The 14471-nt window shown below is 31.1% G+C and overlaps 1 protein-coding gene across 15 annotated transcripts in view; it reads right to left on the bottom strand.

Annotated features, from left to right (window-relative positions):
• The window catches only part of LOC143058823 (microtubule-actin cross-linking factor 1, isoforms 6/7-like), a 127762-nt gene that overhangs the window by 37733 nt on the left and 75558 nt on the right, over positions 1 to 14471 (bottom strand). For 8 of the 15 annotated variants that reach the window (XM_076232287.1, XM_076232291.1, XM_076232278.1 and 5 more), the window contains 19 exons: positions 13304 to 13664; positions 12569 to 12688; positions 11721 to 12047; positions 10837 to 11266; positions 9947 to 10179; positions 9448 to 9672; positions 8969 to 9070; positions 7959 to 7994; positions 6327 to 6494; positions 5889 to 6044; positions 5410 to 5478; positions 3905 to 4099; positions 3291 to 3419; positions 2786 to 2956; positions 2201 to 2356; positions 1621 to 1827; positions 1000 to 1110; positions 575 to 586; positions 36 to 62 (listed from right to left, as the gene is read on the bottom strand). In XM_076232287.1, the coding sequence (XP_076088402.1) occupies positions 36 to 62; positions 575 to 586; positions 1000 to 1110; positions 1621 to 1827; positions 2201 to 2356; positions 2786 to 2956; positions 3291 to 3419; positions 3905 to 4099; positions 5410 to 5478; positions 5889 to 6044; positions 6327 to 6494; positions 7959 to 7994; positions 8969 to 9070; positions 9448 to 9672; positions 9947 to 10179; positions 10837 to 11266; positions 11721 to 12047; positions 12569 to 12688; positions 13304 to 13664 (3235 nt within the window). The remainder of the gene's footprint in view (positions 1 to 35; positions 63 to 574; positions 587 to 999; positions 1111 to 1620; positions 1828 to 2200; positions 2357 to 2785; positions 2957 to 3290; positions 3420 to 3904; positions 4100 to 5409; positions 5479 to 5888; positions 6045 to 6326; positions 6495 to 7958; positions 7995 to 8968; positions 9071 to 9447; positions 9673 to 9946; positions 10180 to 10836; positions 11267 to 11720; positions 12048 to 12568; positions 12689 to 13303; positions 13665 to 14471) is intronic. The other 7 variants (XM_076232282.1, XM_076232280.1, XM_076232285.1 and 4 more) reach the window with 7 other exon arrangements.

Genomic DNA, 14471 nt, shown 5'->3' with positions numbered 1-14471 from the left:
ATGACTAGGCTAGCTTTCCACACATGTTTATATACCTCCATATAAGTTTCCCACAGTGCATTCTATTAAAGTCATCAAATATTGGTCAATTGATATTACATATTTGCTTATTTGACAAAAAGTAGATAAATATGTTCTAATTCAGAAAACACTGAGTTTTAGGTTTGTGTTAATATTAAGTGTTTATATTGTATTATTCAAGGTTTCATTAGAAAACAGATCAAAATAGTAAAAAAGAAAGAAATGTTTTAATTGGATATAAATCAAATGTAGTGGCATTCCACTAAATTGTATACTATAATATACCCAAATAACCCTAAGAAGGAATATATCTTAAAATGTTACCCTGCAGATAACTTAAAATGTTACACAAGGGAGGCAAATAACTTTAAATGTAACCTAAGAAGGCTGTTAACTTATTCCCAGCTTCAATAAAAGTATTTTCAAATTAGACTTTTAAAATTTGATCTGTTTAGTAGTTAGAAACATCACAGCACACTATGATTATAATTGGTGAAAAAGTTAGAGTTGGTGTGTTTTACTGTTTTATTGTTTTACACACTATGTATAGTACCTTAGGGTCCCACTAAAATAAAATATATAGTTGAAATAAAGTTGTCCGTTAATTTTTCATTAAATTACTTCCCATTCACGCCACACCAATTTATAGTCCAAGGATATGTAATTGGTAATGTGCATACCAAACTTTCCTGGTTTCATCCTTTGAACTCAAATTAAAAGTTTAAAATCAAATCAGATATGCATTAAATGCCTTTTTGAAACTATTTGGTGAAAAAATTTGAAGACCAATATATTGATGTGGCAAAATGAAGACTTTAATAAAGTCTTTATATATTACAAGCTAGCAACTTAACAAATATATATTTTCTTAAGCTTTGTGATAAAGCATTTTATTAACAAAACCATTACTTTGGTATATTGGTCTGATTATCAATATATGTATATATTTGATATGCTAGTTAAAAATCTACCACTGACCTTGAGTTCATCAATGTTTTGTTTTGTAGCACCTTGTGGATTGCTGAACTTTGCCATTAACTTTGAACTGTCATCTAGCCAATCACAGAGACTCTTCCAGGCATCATAAAACTGAAAGTAAATTGAAAATTACTAGACATGACCATCAATTTAACTGCATTTCTAGTGCAAGGAATACAAAAATTAAATCTTCACTTGTAATTTCTGATTTTTTTTCAGATCAACCAAGTAAATTATATAAACCTTATAGGAAAAAATGTGCTTATTTATTAAAATCAAGCAATTTTAAACATCTAAATCTTTTCAAAATCAGTTTCTAAATATATATAATTGGTAAATTTGATTCTCCAAACAGTCTGGATACAAGAAGGGGTGGACAGGAGGGATTCCCATTTCCCTACCCCCTGCCCAGTCCTACTCCACATCCCCTTACTCTTTATTCCTTCCCCTCAAACGCCAGCTTTATCAAAAGTATTTTTCAAAAACATCCCTATTTTTAGTCCCCCCCTCTCCACCAGTATTGGTTCACATCCCCAGGCTCTAGATTACCTCCCCTCTGACTCCCACATCCAGTACCCTCATTCCCATAACCCTGTTTACCCATCATCACAATGTACTTACCCTTTTATCTTCTCTGTAAGCTTGTTGCAGCAGACGGCCTCTCTCATCTGTTCGTCTCAGAAGTTTCTTCCATCGTAATCGTATACCAATCAGAAGATTCTTTATATAAATGGTGTCCTGTTTCCTCCCAAAGTATTTCAAATAACTTCCTGTACGGTCCAGTGACATCATCTTCTCAGATTGTTGCTCCAATTCAGCTCGTAATTTCTGGAAAGAACAGGGGGAAAAGATAATATTGAATTTAGAGCTTTTTTCTTCATTTTGGAAAAATATATGAGATAAATTATAAGGATTACAGTGCTGGATACAAATTTAAATAGTATCAGATTTGTAACAAAATTTTTTTCATTTTTGTGAAAAACCTATCCCATGGCAATTTAACCTAATCATAACGTGAAAAAATTTCTATTTTACAAAAGTTAATAAGAAGCATTCTGGTTTACTTTTTATCAAGTGTTAGCCAAATGAGTTGAAAGTGGCATTTAACACCAACAATCAATCAATCAAACTTCAAGCCAATAAAACAGAACGAAAAGAGAATTTTGAGAAGACAAGTTTCATTCTAAATTAAGACTCTAACCTCATGTTCATCAATCTGAAGCGTAACCTTCTCTACCAGTTTACTGGGATATTTAAATCCTCTCATGGCCACCTCAGCTGTGTTCAACCAATCAGTGAATGATTTCAATGTACCATGGAATTCATCTACATTCTGCATGTGTTCATTTAGTTTCTCCTGAAAAAATATAAATAATTTGTATTTAGACTAGCAGCAATCCAATTAAATATTTAAAAGTCATTGATGGTTTGATTTTACAGAACCTCTTATTCAGTTTTAAATAACAATAGATCAGAACATGCACACCACAAAAAGCAGAGGAACAAGCCTATATCAAAACGTTTTTGGAATTCAATTTAAATATAAATAATTGGACCTAGTTTTCATTTTATTTTTTATATATATATATATATATATATAGGGTCATACCAATTTTCAAGTATGGATGAAATAATTTTATTTTTCATCGATACTTCAAACTTTTGAAAAATTCATTCCACTGGTTTTGATGTTGCTTTCACCAGCACCAAATTTTATAAAATTAAACAATAAGATCATACCGGAACAAATAAGTATCAATGAGCGTTTACACAAAATAGTACAAACCTTTCTTTTCTCTGCTCTATTTTTAGTATCAGCTGTTCGTTCCTTGAGTTTGCGTAGTTTTTCAGCGATCTGTAATGACTCAGTGGGGTCACATTTACTGATGATATCTTCACCTTTAGCTATCAATGCTGCTATTGGCTCATCTTTGTTCAGGAGGTCTTCTTGGCGTTTCTGAAAACAACAAATTAAAACATCTATACAACATTGCTGTGAAGTTCTTAATTTCCTTCATACTTGCTACCTTTGATATACTCTGAATACTATTCATTGATTAATAAATGCTTAAATTCCTTTTTCTTTTATAACTTTTTCAAATAAAAATGCACATCCAAGCTCCTTGGAACTATCAAAAGAGTAGAGTACTTGGATTTTAAAAGAGCCCAAAATCAGAATTCTTCCTATTAAGATTTAAGAAATTGACATTACTCAGTCCTAATTGTTTAAAAATATACACAAAAAAAGAGTGAAATTCAAGTTTAGAAGCATTTCAATGTCCTTTACTTACCATGCTTTTGTCATATTCAATCTTAGCTGTCTCAGGGAGTGCTCCTAAAGGTGGAGAAGATTTCAGTTCAGTTTTAAGGTCTGTTACCCATTGTAACATATCATCAACATCACCTAGGTATTTCTTCATCTGAAAAAGAATAAGGTATTACCTCTTATTCTCTATGTCACATAGACATGGAAAAATTATAGAACTTTATTATTTCTATTTTTTTAATGGTATTTAAGATCCAATAAACAATTTTTTATGGGATTTCAAAGAGTACAACTATTTGAAGACAATATTTCTACATTTTTGATTAATTTAATTCCTGAAAGATCAGATTAAAGCCAGAGACTTGAGTATATTGGAATGTATGTTCAAATGAATCTTAGTAGTGATGACAATATCAATTTTAAGTAGCATCAAGTGTCTATATTTAATATAGTTTGAATTTTACATGTGTTGATTGAATACTAAATATTTCAGATCTTAATTTGTAAAATTTGAAGTTTTTATCTGATGTCATTAAAATTCAAAACTAAGGAATCCCCCCAAAAAAACTTTTTTCGAGTACAAAAACTAATCAAAGATACCAGGCATATGATTTGTTACCTAGTTTACAAATTACTAACCTGCCGAAGGTTCTCATGAACTTTGGACTCTTTATCTTTAGCATTGGCCTGAGCTGACCGGAGGAGATCGTTCATGGTGTCTCTTTTCTCCACCAGTATTGGGCTGTCTTCATCTTCTTTCTCTATGATACTATCGACAGCATCACTCAACTGTTTACAAACTCTCTCTTGTAGCTTCAGATCTCTGTTCAGTAACTAAAAATATGAAGTTTCAGATTTAAAATGGAAAATTGTGGAAGTGCATAGCTTTTATATAGTTTGTAAAATAATAATTATCACAAAAATATTCTGAATTTACCGTCACTTACTGTAGTCATTGCAATTTTTTTTTTATTCAAAACAGAAGCAGTTTTTTATTAAATTTTTGACCTAAAAAAATAACAACATCTTCCCCAAAAATATACTGACATATGCAAAAAGAAAGAAACAAAATTCTACAAGATCTAACAAAAATTGCTGAACAGGTTTGATATAATTTACAATCCACAGCCAGTTTTTCACCATTGAAGTCCAAACAAAATTGTGGGTAATAAGCATATTTTTTTTCAGTACAGTAAAAAAGCCAAATGAAAATAAAGTACCAATTATTTTACCAGAAGGGGAATAACTCTCCCTGGAAAAATATGGGAAAGACTCACCCAACTTTTAAATTTTCTTATTGAAAGCTTAAAATAAAGAATGAAAAGTGTATGCTCATACAAATTTAGAATTATTACATGGGCTTCTGATTTAAGTAATATTCCAGTGTGCAATGAACTTATTAAAGCTAGATCACTGTGCTGTATTCTTTTTAAGCAGTGAAAACTTTATTTGTAAGTTTCCCTCGTCCCATAAGGTAAACTACACTTTCCAATGATTTTTCTTAGAATGAAAATAATTTGCTGCTAAAATTAAAGTTAACTTACAATAATGTAATATATTTGGTAAAAAGCAAAAATTTGTTAAGCCAATTGTTTGTAAAATTAGTTTGAGTTTGTCAGAAAATAAAAAATGAATTTCTTCAAAGTTTGTCAGCAAAAACAAAATTTGCCATAATTCTGAAATCTAATTTGTTAACCTGCCTAAAATTCAGTCAGTGCTAGTAAATGTTGATTTCTGTTTGATTGATAGATGATGGTTAATACCACACCAGCACACACACTGCAACACAAATGAATGAAACAGTGCTTTTCTGATCTTAACTTTTTTATGGATACCTTAGTAACATATACACTGTTTATATCTTCCATCTGAGGCTAAATTTTGAATAAAACATTGGTATATTTTGAGAAATTTAAGTCGAAAAAATCTGAAATTCTAAATTTAAATTAGTTAATATGTTAAATGAAAAAAAACTTTTAGCATCATGCACGTTAATTCTATAACAATGAACATGATTAATTCATGCTTAATAACAGGAAAACATTTTTTTCTAAAGATAACGACAAAGTGTAAGAAGATTAGAGAATAAACTAGACAACATGTTTTGTGACATTTTAACCAACACCTTGTTCACATGTTAATACCTGTACTAATTTTAATTTTGCCTCCATCCATTGGACATCACTATCCTTGATGTTATTATGTTTCATTTCCTGTTTTAAATTGGCAAAAAAGTCAGATAACAGTATTTTGGGTTTTTTATCTATTCAAAATTTATCTTTTCTTATACACCCTTTGATTTCAAATATTCGACTTTGTGCGTTCCTGGTTTAGAAGTTTGGAAAAAAGCTTCAGATGCAATTTACAAAGGTGTTACTTCCATTTTTCTCCTCTTTTGTGAATTCAATTTTTTTTTAAAATCTTCCTAAGAAATATAACATATAGTAGTCTCTTATTGTCTCTCAAATTCAGTGGACTTAATATTACGCATGAGTTTAAATATTTTCTGGCCATTTGATTTCAATAGTCTGTAATTCATATAAATTCTATCTTTTTGAGTTGAATTTATGCTGGACTGAAATTCTCATCCTCAACTTTGATAAAAGAGTAACACTAGAATTACCTGTAGTTTTTTCATGTGTGTTTCCAGTGTCTTAGGGTCACCTACAAACTCGTCAAAGTTATCAAGATCTTCCTGAGCTTGTTCCAGAGATTTAATGGCGCTATCCATGCCGGACTCAACCTCCCCTAACTTCATCTGCATCTGGTTTATTCTATTCTGAAAATACAAAGTATGAAAATGTGTAAACATTTGCTCTTGTGGATAGCCAACACATGTTAACTTTATTTCTTGTGGATAGCTGCACACACATGTTAACATTAACCGTGATTGAATTTATTGATTTTATTTTAATCATTGCATCTATTTGTAAATTTGCTAAATTTAACCACTACTAAAAATTACCCCCTTTCAATTTAATAAAACTACAGCAGAATGTCCACAAACTAGGGATTTATTTATTTCCTTGGGTACAAAATGTTATTTTTTACTCATTCATACCTCTCTTTCTGAGATTCCTTTTAGAACTTCCTTCCATTTTGTATTAATGTCCTCCACAGGTTTATGGAGCACCTCTGCTGCCACAGGTGACATCTCTTTCAGAGCTCCAAGCTCCTGGTTCAATTGCTGGAGTTCTGCTACATGGGGGTGGACTTGAGATTTGTAAAACTGGAAAGAAAATCATAAATTTTATTTTTGATCTTTTTAAGGTCGAAGCTTCCGAAAAAAATATGCTCAATGTGAAAAGATGAGGTTTAGTTAGTCTGTCAATGAGTTTCTGATCAATAGCTTATATGTATTATACAACAGAGAACATTCAAAATTCAATATCACTGACTAAAGGGGACTCAGTATCTTCTTAGTACATTTTTAGTAGCAAAAAAATTATAAAAAACTGAAAGACTTATCCTATGTTTTGGCATTTCCTATCTTCGAGCTATATCTACAAACTTAATTAGGAATCATTTCCTTTTTTTCAAGATCTGATTCTTAAAACTTAGCTTCCCGTAGTGTTAAAAATTACAATGAAACAATATGAAGTATATGTCTAGAAATGTGTTTCAGGCATAATATAATTAGCATTATACATGCAAACTAATTCAAATTAAATATAAAAGGACGAAGCGAGAACTGAAAAGTAAGCATGCCTAATAAAGTGAAGTGAGACATGCATGCTAGTTTAGCACGCAAGACTTTGGTAAAAACACTAGTACTGATAGTTAAATCCTACATTTCTCTAAATAAATGGATCTTAAAATTACAGGTAAAAAATTACAGACTTTTTCAAACCCATAAAAATTGAACTGAAGTTGTAGCCTTCAAAAATATATAATCATAAATGAATATTGAAGTATGATTATGAAATATTAATGTTATAATGTTAGAATGGTACAGGAATTAAAAATATATAAAAGGGGGAGGGTAAAACAATAAAAACAAAACCACTAATCTATAACTAACACATCATTAGAACAGAGAACATGTCATACTGTGTTGTGGAACAAAAACTCAAAAAAAACATATTTTAAAAAAGTATTTTAAAGTAGATTTTCTTCTATTAAAATACATTGGGTCTAAAACTTTTATTTTTTTTGTATGTGAGATCATCCCAGCCAAGAAAACATACATTGTCAAGTGAATAATACTTTTTAACAGAGTGGCTCATCCAAACAGCAGTATAATTCAATGTCGAGTTGCAAAACTTAATATGGGAAATCTTTATGTACAAGCTACATTTGGGAATAAGATACAATTCTCAATGCTAACTAAAAACAAAATTCATAAAAAAAAAAAAAAAAAAATCTGTTTTCCTCTGGTAATTATTATAATATTCAAGCTATGTAAAAGCCGCCATGCATTCTCATACTCAAATGTATTTATAAAATGGGGTTTAGTGCATCAAAAAGTACAAAAACTATTAAATAAAACAAGATATACATATATTGTTTTATTTATACACTCATTATTCATTATTTAATTATTCAAACAGAGAAACATAACAGCTATTGACTAAATAAACATGATAACTTTACAAACTTATCAGAAGATACCTTTTTGATGCAGTATTTTAAACAAATCGGACACTAATAAAAGGGGGGTGCTACACACTGTGACATTCTAAGAGATACAAACCCCTTGTGATTCATTATACATGTAGCCAGCAAAATCCTGTAAACGCAATCAAACTATCATAGAAAATAAAAAAAATAAAATAAAAATTTGTTTTTCGAGATGAAATTTTAAGTTCAGAAATGAAACACTATTATTCACAACACATTTTGCATTAAAAAAATTATCTAAGCATGTATCAAGCTTTAGGATTTTGTTAAAAGGAAGGATTGTTAAGTAAAACTTTTGTCATTGATTATTTTAGCATTAAAATTAGCTCAAATTGCAGGAATTTTTTGTTAAAGTTATCTGAAAGTGGTATTTTTTTTATTAAACAATGCATTGCCTAACAAAATGGGTTACTGTGGATTCATTTTGTTCATGGGTACGAACTGTCCTGGATTCGGGTAGAAAAAATGTTGTTTTATTGATTCTTGGTCTAATGGTTTAAACAAGTTCTGTATACAAGTGAGATGCGTCAAATAGAAATCGTCCTTATGCAAATGAATATAATCATTACATTTGTTAAGGGCTATTCCAGAAAAAAAATTACAATTGTCTGGGTGGCAGGTGCTGACAAAAACTGCCTTCCAACCCCCCATACATTTTTTTCTGGAATAGCCCTAACCTATTTTGGGTTGAAAAAATCTCTTCCAAAAGTCTGCAACAGTTTAAAAATAGAATTGGATTGTTATGAGAACCTTACAAAATAGAATTAAACTCATCTAAGACTTTACTTCCTTATGTGATAGTTTCAAAATCAACAAAGTCTTATACATCTCCATGTATATGTTAACTTACATAAGATCCATTTCTATCCAACACAGCTCAAGTTTAAGTTAATGAATTGAAGTATTCCACAAATACATATTTCCTTTTGAGGAATTTAGTATCATATGCATAATAAGGAATCCAAAGCATCTATTAAAACAGGAAAAAGGATCACTCATTATTTGAAAAGCAGAAAAATACAGATTACCAGACATTTTTACAAAGTTTGAGGAACATTTTTTCTTCTTATTATCTCCCTTTACCTTAATCTCCTCCATTTGTTTACATAATGTTTCTGGATTAGTAGAGACAGGCTTCATGTTGGCTAACTTGTGTTCTGACAGTGGCAGCCACGAGTTAATTGACTAAAATGAAAAAATGAAAAAAAATCAGATCTTTTAAATAATATGCACTATAGTTGTTAATTTCACATCAATCTTTGTAGTTAGTTTCTGTGTCATGTGGTATCTTGTGAAGAGTTGTCACATTGGCAATCATACCCCATTTGTAAATTATATGGTTATGATAAAGCTATAACAAAATGTTTGCTGTTTCCTATTTTCTTTTTCTAATTCTTACATGTGTTATGCTCTGAATAATTCTTTCAGAAATTCACTTGACAGTTTGGATTTTATATAATATTAATATTTTTTTTTTCACTTTTTTTTCATAGACCTCGGAAAAATTAGTTGGTTGACAGTAGCCTTTTCTATCACAAACTCCTGAAAACTAAAAACCTTACATCTACAAGTTCCTGGAATTTGTCTGTATGGCTGAGAGCAGTCTTCAGATCTTCTTCTCTCTCCCGTGTAATATCATGAACATCATCAGCTAGATTATGTAGATCTTCAAGTTGTTTACGAACTTCCACAAGTCCTGGTTCCCCGACCATACCACTCAACTGGTCCCCTGACTGTCTGCACTCTTCCAGTGAGAGGCGAGCTTTACCAAGTTCTTTGCGTAGTTCCTGTAACAAAGAAATCAAAATTAGCTCCAGAAAAATTAAATCATTTCAATCAGTAAAGTAATACAATTTTTTATTTTCGTTTCTGTGTAGTTGGATTGCTGTTTCATAGACGTATACCCAACTGTTTCATATTGTAGATGTAGTGTATCATACTGTAGCAGTAGTTATTTTACATTCAATTTAAAAAAAATTATCTATGATTTGAATAGCTTCAAGGTTGTGTACTTATAAATATAAACATTTTCCTTATCATTCAATACTGTTATTTTGTTACCTTTAATTCTTTTTGTTGTTCCTGTACAGTTGGCGAGTCCACCCCTGGAGGTTCTTGAGACAACAAGTTGTCTTTCAGATCTCTAAGATTGGACATTGTTTCAGAACAAAGGTCATGGAATTTTTCTGCCACTTGTAGAGCATCGTCCAGTTCTTGATCCCGTCTTTGAGCCTGATCTCTTATCTGATTGTTTAGTGTGGCTATTTCAGTGACTTTCTGTTTCAGATCTTCTTCTGTAATTATAAAACAAGAATCAATCCAAAGAATTTAATTTCACTTTAGGATGATTTATTTTCTAGATTTCAATACACTTCACTATTTGGAAATCTGTTCCTCTTGAATCGAGAATCTGCCCTGCTTGAACTTTTAACGTCATACAAAAATCCCTTTTCATTGTGGCATCAGATATTTTCTAATATGACGTCAAAATTTTACGGGAACTTTTGTGATGTTCTATAATGGCAGACAAATAGCGATAAGGTGTATACATTGATAACTTATTTCAGGTAAAGTTTGACATTTATGTGATATAAATATTCATTTTTTTTGTTCAATTCCTGAAAAATAGTTGGTTTACATGTGTTGTTTCTCTTAGGATACACTCACTTTGTAGTTCAAATGATTGGAAAACTGTTGTCTGACAGATCCAAAATGAGCTACATGTCAACTATATTAAGCTGCAGACCTGATATGCAGTTATCTTGTTTAGTAGTTATGTAGAATTGTAGGATGAAAAATAGATATGCTTTTAATACATGTATATGGAAAAAATTAGAGTATTGGCAAAAACGAAGTAGGTGTCTAACAGTTCAGTCAGTGCTCACAAGTAATACTACATATGTATGTTTATCGATAATTATTCTTATAAAGTTAAAAGTTTGATATAATACCTTCAGCATCATCCTCCATCCCAGTCATTAACATTTTCTTGGCGTCATCTTCTGCCTTAACAATCATTGGTCGATATCGTTCTAAATCCTCCAATAACAATTTATTCTCCTGCTGGTCATCCCGAAGTTTATCAGGATTGGCCGGAATTGGGTTAGCTGTAGTCAAATTCCTGTTTATTTGAGATAAATCGTCTAATAAATTATCTAACATTTCTCCCACTTCCTGTGTCATATTAGACTTAGCGTCTATCATGTCTTTAGCTTTTTGGCGTGACAGAGATTTAAGTTTAGCGTAACGATCGTTATGGCTCAGTAGTTTTGTCTGTATTTCACCAGCATCACTGTCCCCACATAATTCCATCAGTTCTAACCCAGTGGTGTTGAGATCGTCAATAAAGGGTTTGTGGTCATCGACTTTCTGTTGTGATCCCTGTAATTATATCAAATTATTTGCTTTACATTTATTTAACAGCATGATTGCAATAACTTAATATAAGTTTATGAATTTTGCAATTAGATAGCATTGAAAGTATATACATGGATATAAGAAGATGTGGTATGAGCGACAATGAGACAATTCTCCATCCAATTAACAATGTATAAAAGTAAACCATTATAGGTCAAGGTATTGTTGATTCACGAATAATTTTGTAGGTAAAGTTTTTCACTGATAAAGTGATAATTGCAATTTTCTGGATTATTTGATTTCGTGCATTTGTTTTCTATATTATTTGCTATGAACAATAAAAATATTTTTTAATATTTCTATATAATTAATACTGTTCAATTAAGTTTAAGGTTAAATATTCATGTCATATTTAAATAATTTGTCTTCATATTTCAATACTGAATTCAATACACTACATAATTATACTTATAATTACCTTAATGTTTTCATATTGTTTTTTAATTTGGTCCAAACTTTCCCCTGGTGATGACTGTGCTTTCATATCAGCCTCCATCTCATCTAACCATGACTGTATTTCTGATTGGTTCTCACTAAAGTGTGTAGCCAATGGGAGAGCAGCTTCTAACTGACCTAGGCGTTCAGAACTGAGCTGACAAACAATGTCAGCCTGTGCCCTTATGCTGTCTAATCTTGACTTGATTTCATCTGTTTGGGAATTAGTTGTTTCTCGAAGCATGCGGTTACATTTGTTTATAATTTCTTTTACTGCATTTCTCTTTTGATTGAGGTCATCATTAAAAGACTGAAATAAAAATTATCATTTTACAAGAGGATTAGAGGATAAATAACACTTCAAAAATAATTTAAGGGAGACAACTCAATGTTAGTCAACAGAATTTTTAACTGAAATGTGAAATTAAAACATCTTACAACCATGGATTGGACTCAAAATTCAAAGGAGGCAGCTGTTTAAATCAGAAGGATTTTTTTTTATTACAGATTAAACCAGAGATTTTACAATATACATAAAAGAAGGTGGCATTTTATCTCCAGAGGGATTTTTTCTCAATAAAACTCTTCTGTATTTAAAGATGATAGCATGTTGATTTAGAGTCAGTGCAGTACTCAATGCAATAATCTTCTCCCCTTTTTTTTTTTTAAATCTGAAGTTTCTTAAATTTCCTTAGTAAACCAATGTCCATGCCACATCTACACAAATAAGTGCACAATTATGAATTTACAAGCATTATGCTTAGTTTTTTCAGTCGTACATTGTTTCCAACAAGTATCTACAATCATTTGAGTCATGTCTAACCGACTTACATGATGATCTTTGAGTTGTACTGTGAGTATTTCTGGGTCTATACTGATTGCTTCTGCTGTGTTGATGTCGTTCTCTGCTTTGTCTAAATACCTCAACATCCCTTCTATTTCAGTTAAAGCCTGTCAATATATTGTTAATATGATGTATAAAGTGATATAATGAAATATTTACTTGTGTTCCTATAAAAAGTTTGCACTCACTGTGGATTCATATGTTTTTTTTAGATATCAAAATTTGTGGATAGAAAAAGTATTGCATTTTCATGGATATTTGATTTTATATGTTTTTTGGACAAATTCTGCTTTCAAGCCTATTGGAATAAAATTGAGAATGGAAATAGGGAACATGTCAAAGAGACAACTTGACCAAAGAGCAGACAACAGCCGAAGGCCCTAAATGGGTCTTCAATGCAGCGAGAAACTCCCACAAGTATGAACTTCACCAGGAAAGCTCAAAACCAAAAATTTAACACCCAGCTGTGATGTTCAAATTCTCCATATAATTAAGCAATTATATATATAAGAACAATTTATGATCTACAACTTTCTTCCCAAAGTCATTATAAGATTTTCATATTTTAATTGTTTGGCTTTAAATGTATAAAGTAAATCATTATATATTTCTTCTACAGTTATCTTTTTTTCATAAACTTATTTAGCACATTAATATACAATTTGATACACAACTAAAGAAGATAATATTTGACAATCTTAAATGTTTCTACAATTCTGTACCTCCAGAGAAACCTGTTGTACCAGATGCTCAGTCAACTCATGCCATTTAGATTCAACCTCTCCCAGACTTTCTTTAACGGCAAACTCGTCACAAACACGATCATCATCCATGATAGATTTAGCTGCGCCTCTTATATTCTCCATGTCTATTTCTCGTTCACGTTTCTCATTGTATAAAACATCCACTTTTGCTTTGATAGCTTTTTGATTACTTCCCCTTGATTTATTTTTAAGAAGGTCAATGGATTCTGTCAGCCACCCCTCCATTTGTGATACACCACTATCAAGGTCAGACATTCGACTAGCGATTTCCTCCAAACCTTTTGTGGCAAGTTCGGCTTTCCTTTCAACATCAGTTACCCTGTAATAACGTAATCAAAATATATAGAAAATGTATAAAATGTTCCGAGTAAGTAGACCTGCAATTCAGATGTCTGTCTTAATAAATTTTTCAGGTTGTTTTTTTCTTGTTGGAATTCTTTCATTTTGTGTCATCAGACTAATGTTAGGGCTTCTTATAGCACACAATATGTTGTGATTTTGCTCATTGTTGAAGGCTATCCACACTGGTGGATAGTTGTCTCATTGGCAAACAAACCACATCTAATTTTTAAATCCAAATAAAGGAAGAATGTGTCTATTGAACACATATGATGCCCCTGAGTTTTGTGGTAATAAGCATTGTGTACAAGTTTTGTAACATTTGGTTGAGGCAAACTAATGTTTGAGAACTGCAACCAATTTCAGTACGTACAGACGGACATATAAGGGTAAACCACATATTAACTGTTACATTAGATACACAAACCTAGCTAATTAGGCAAGACCCAAACTTCTCAGGTTCTGAGCTCTTTTCACAAAAATTGATGGTTAAAAGTTACAATGAAATAATCAGGACTTACAAGTTCTTTTTGGTAACATATTTGGTGAAAAGGGTTGCTGAGTTACACCCTCTATTAAACAATGGCAAATTACAGCAAACAATTACCAATTTTCAGTGACTTCAGTTCTGAGGATTAAATCATGTATTTATTTAAGAATGTCAATCCATTAATTTGTAGAAATCAACTATTGATTTTTAGAGTTTAATGTCAAACATTCCCAGGTTGTTACGTACTTGTAAATATTTTCAAATGTATAGTGCTGTGGCTTCATTAATATTTGTGGG

Source organism: Mytilus galloprovincialis, chromosome 14, assembly GCF_965363235.1.
Source record: "Mytilus galloprovincialis chromosome 14, xbMytGall1.hap1.1, whole genome shotgun sequence".
NCBI classification, from domain to species: Eukaryota; Metazoa; Mollusca; class Bivalvia; order Mytilida; family Mytilidae; genus Mytilus; species Mytilus galloprovincialis.
Note: the sequence above shows the minus strand (reverse complement) of the source record. Positions and strands in the feature narration are given on the sequence as shown.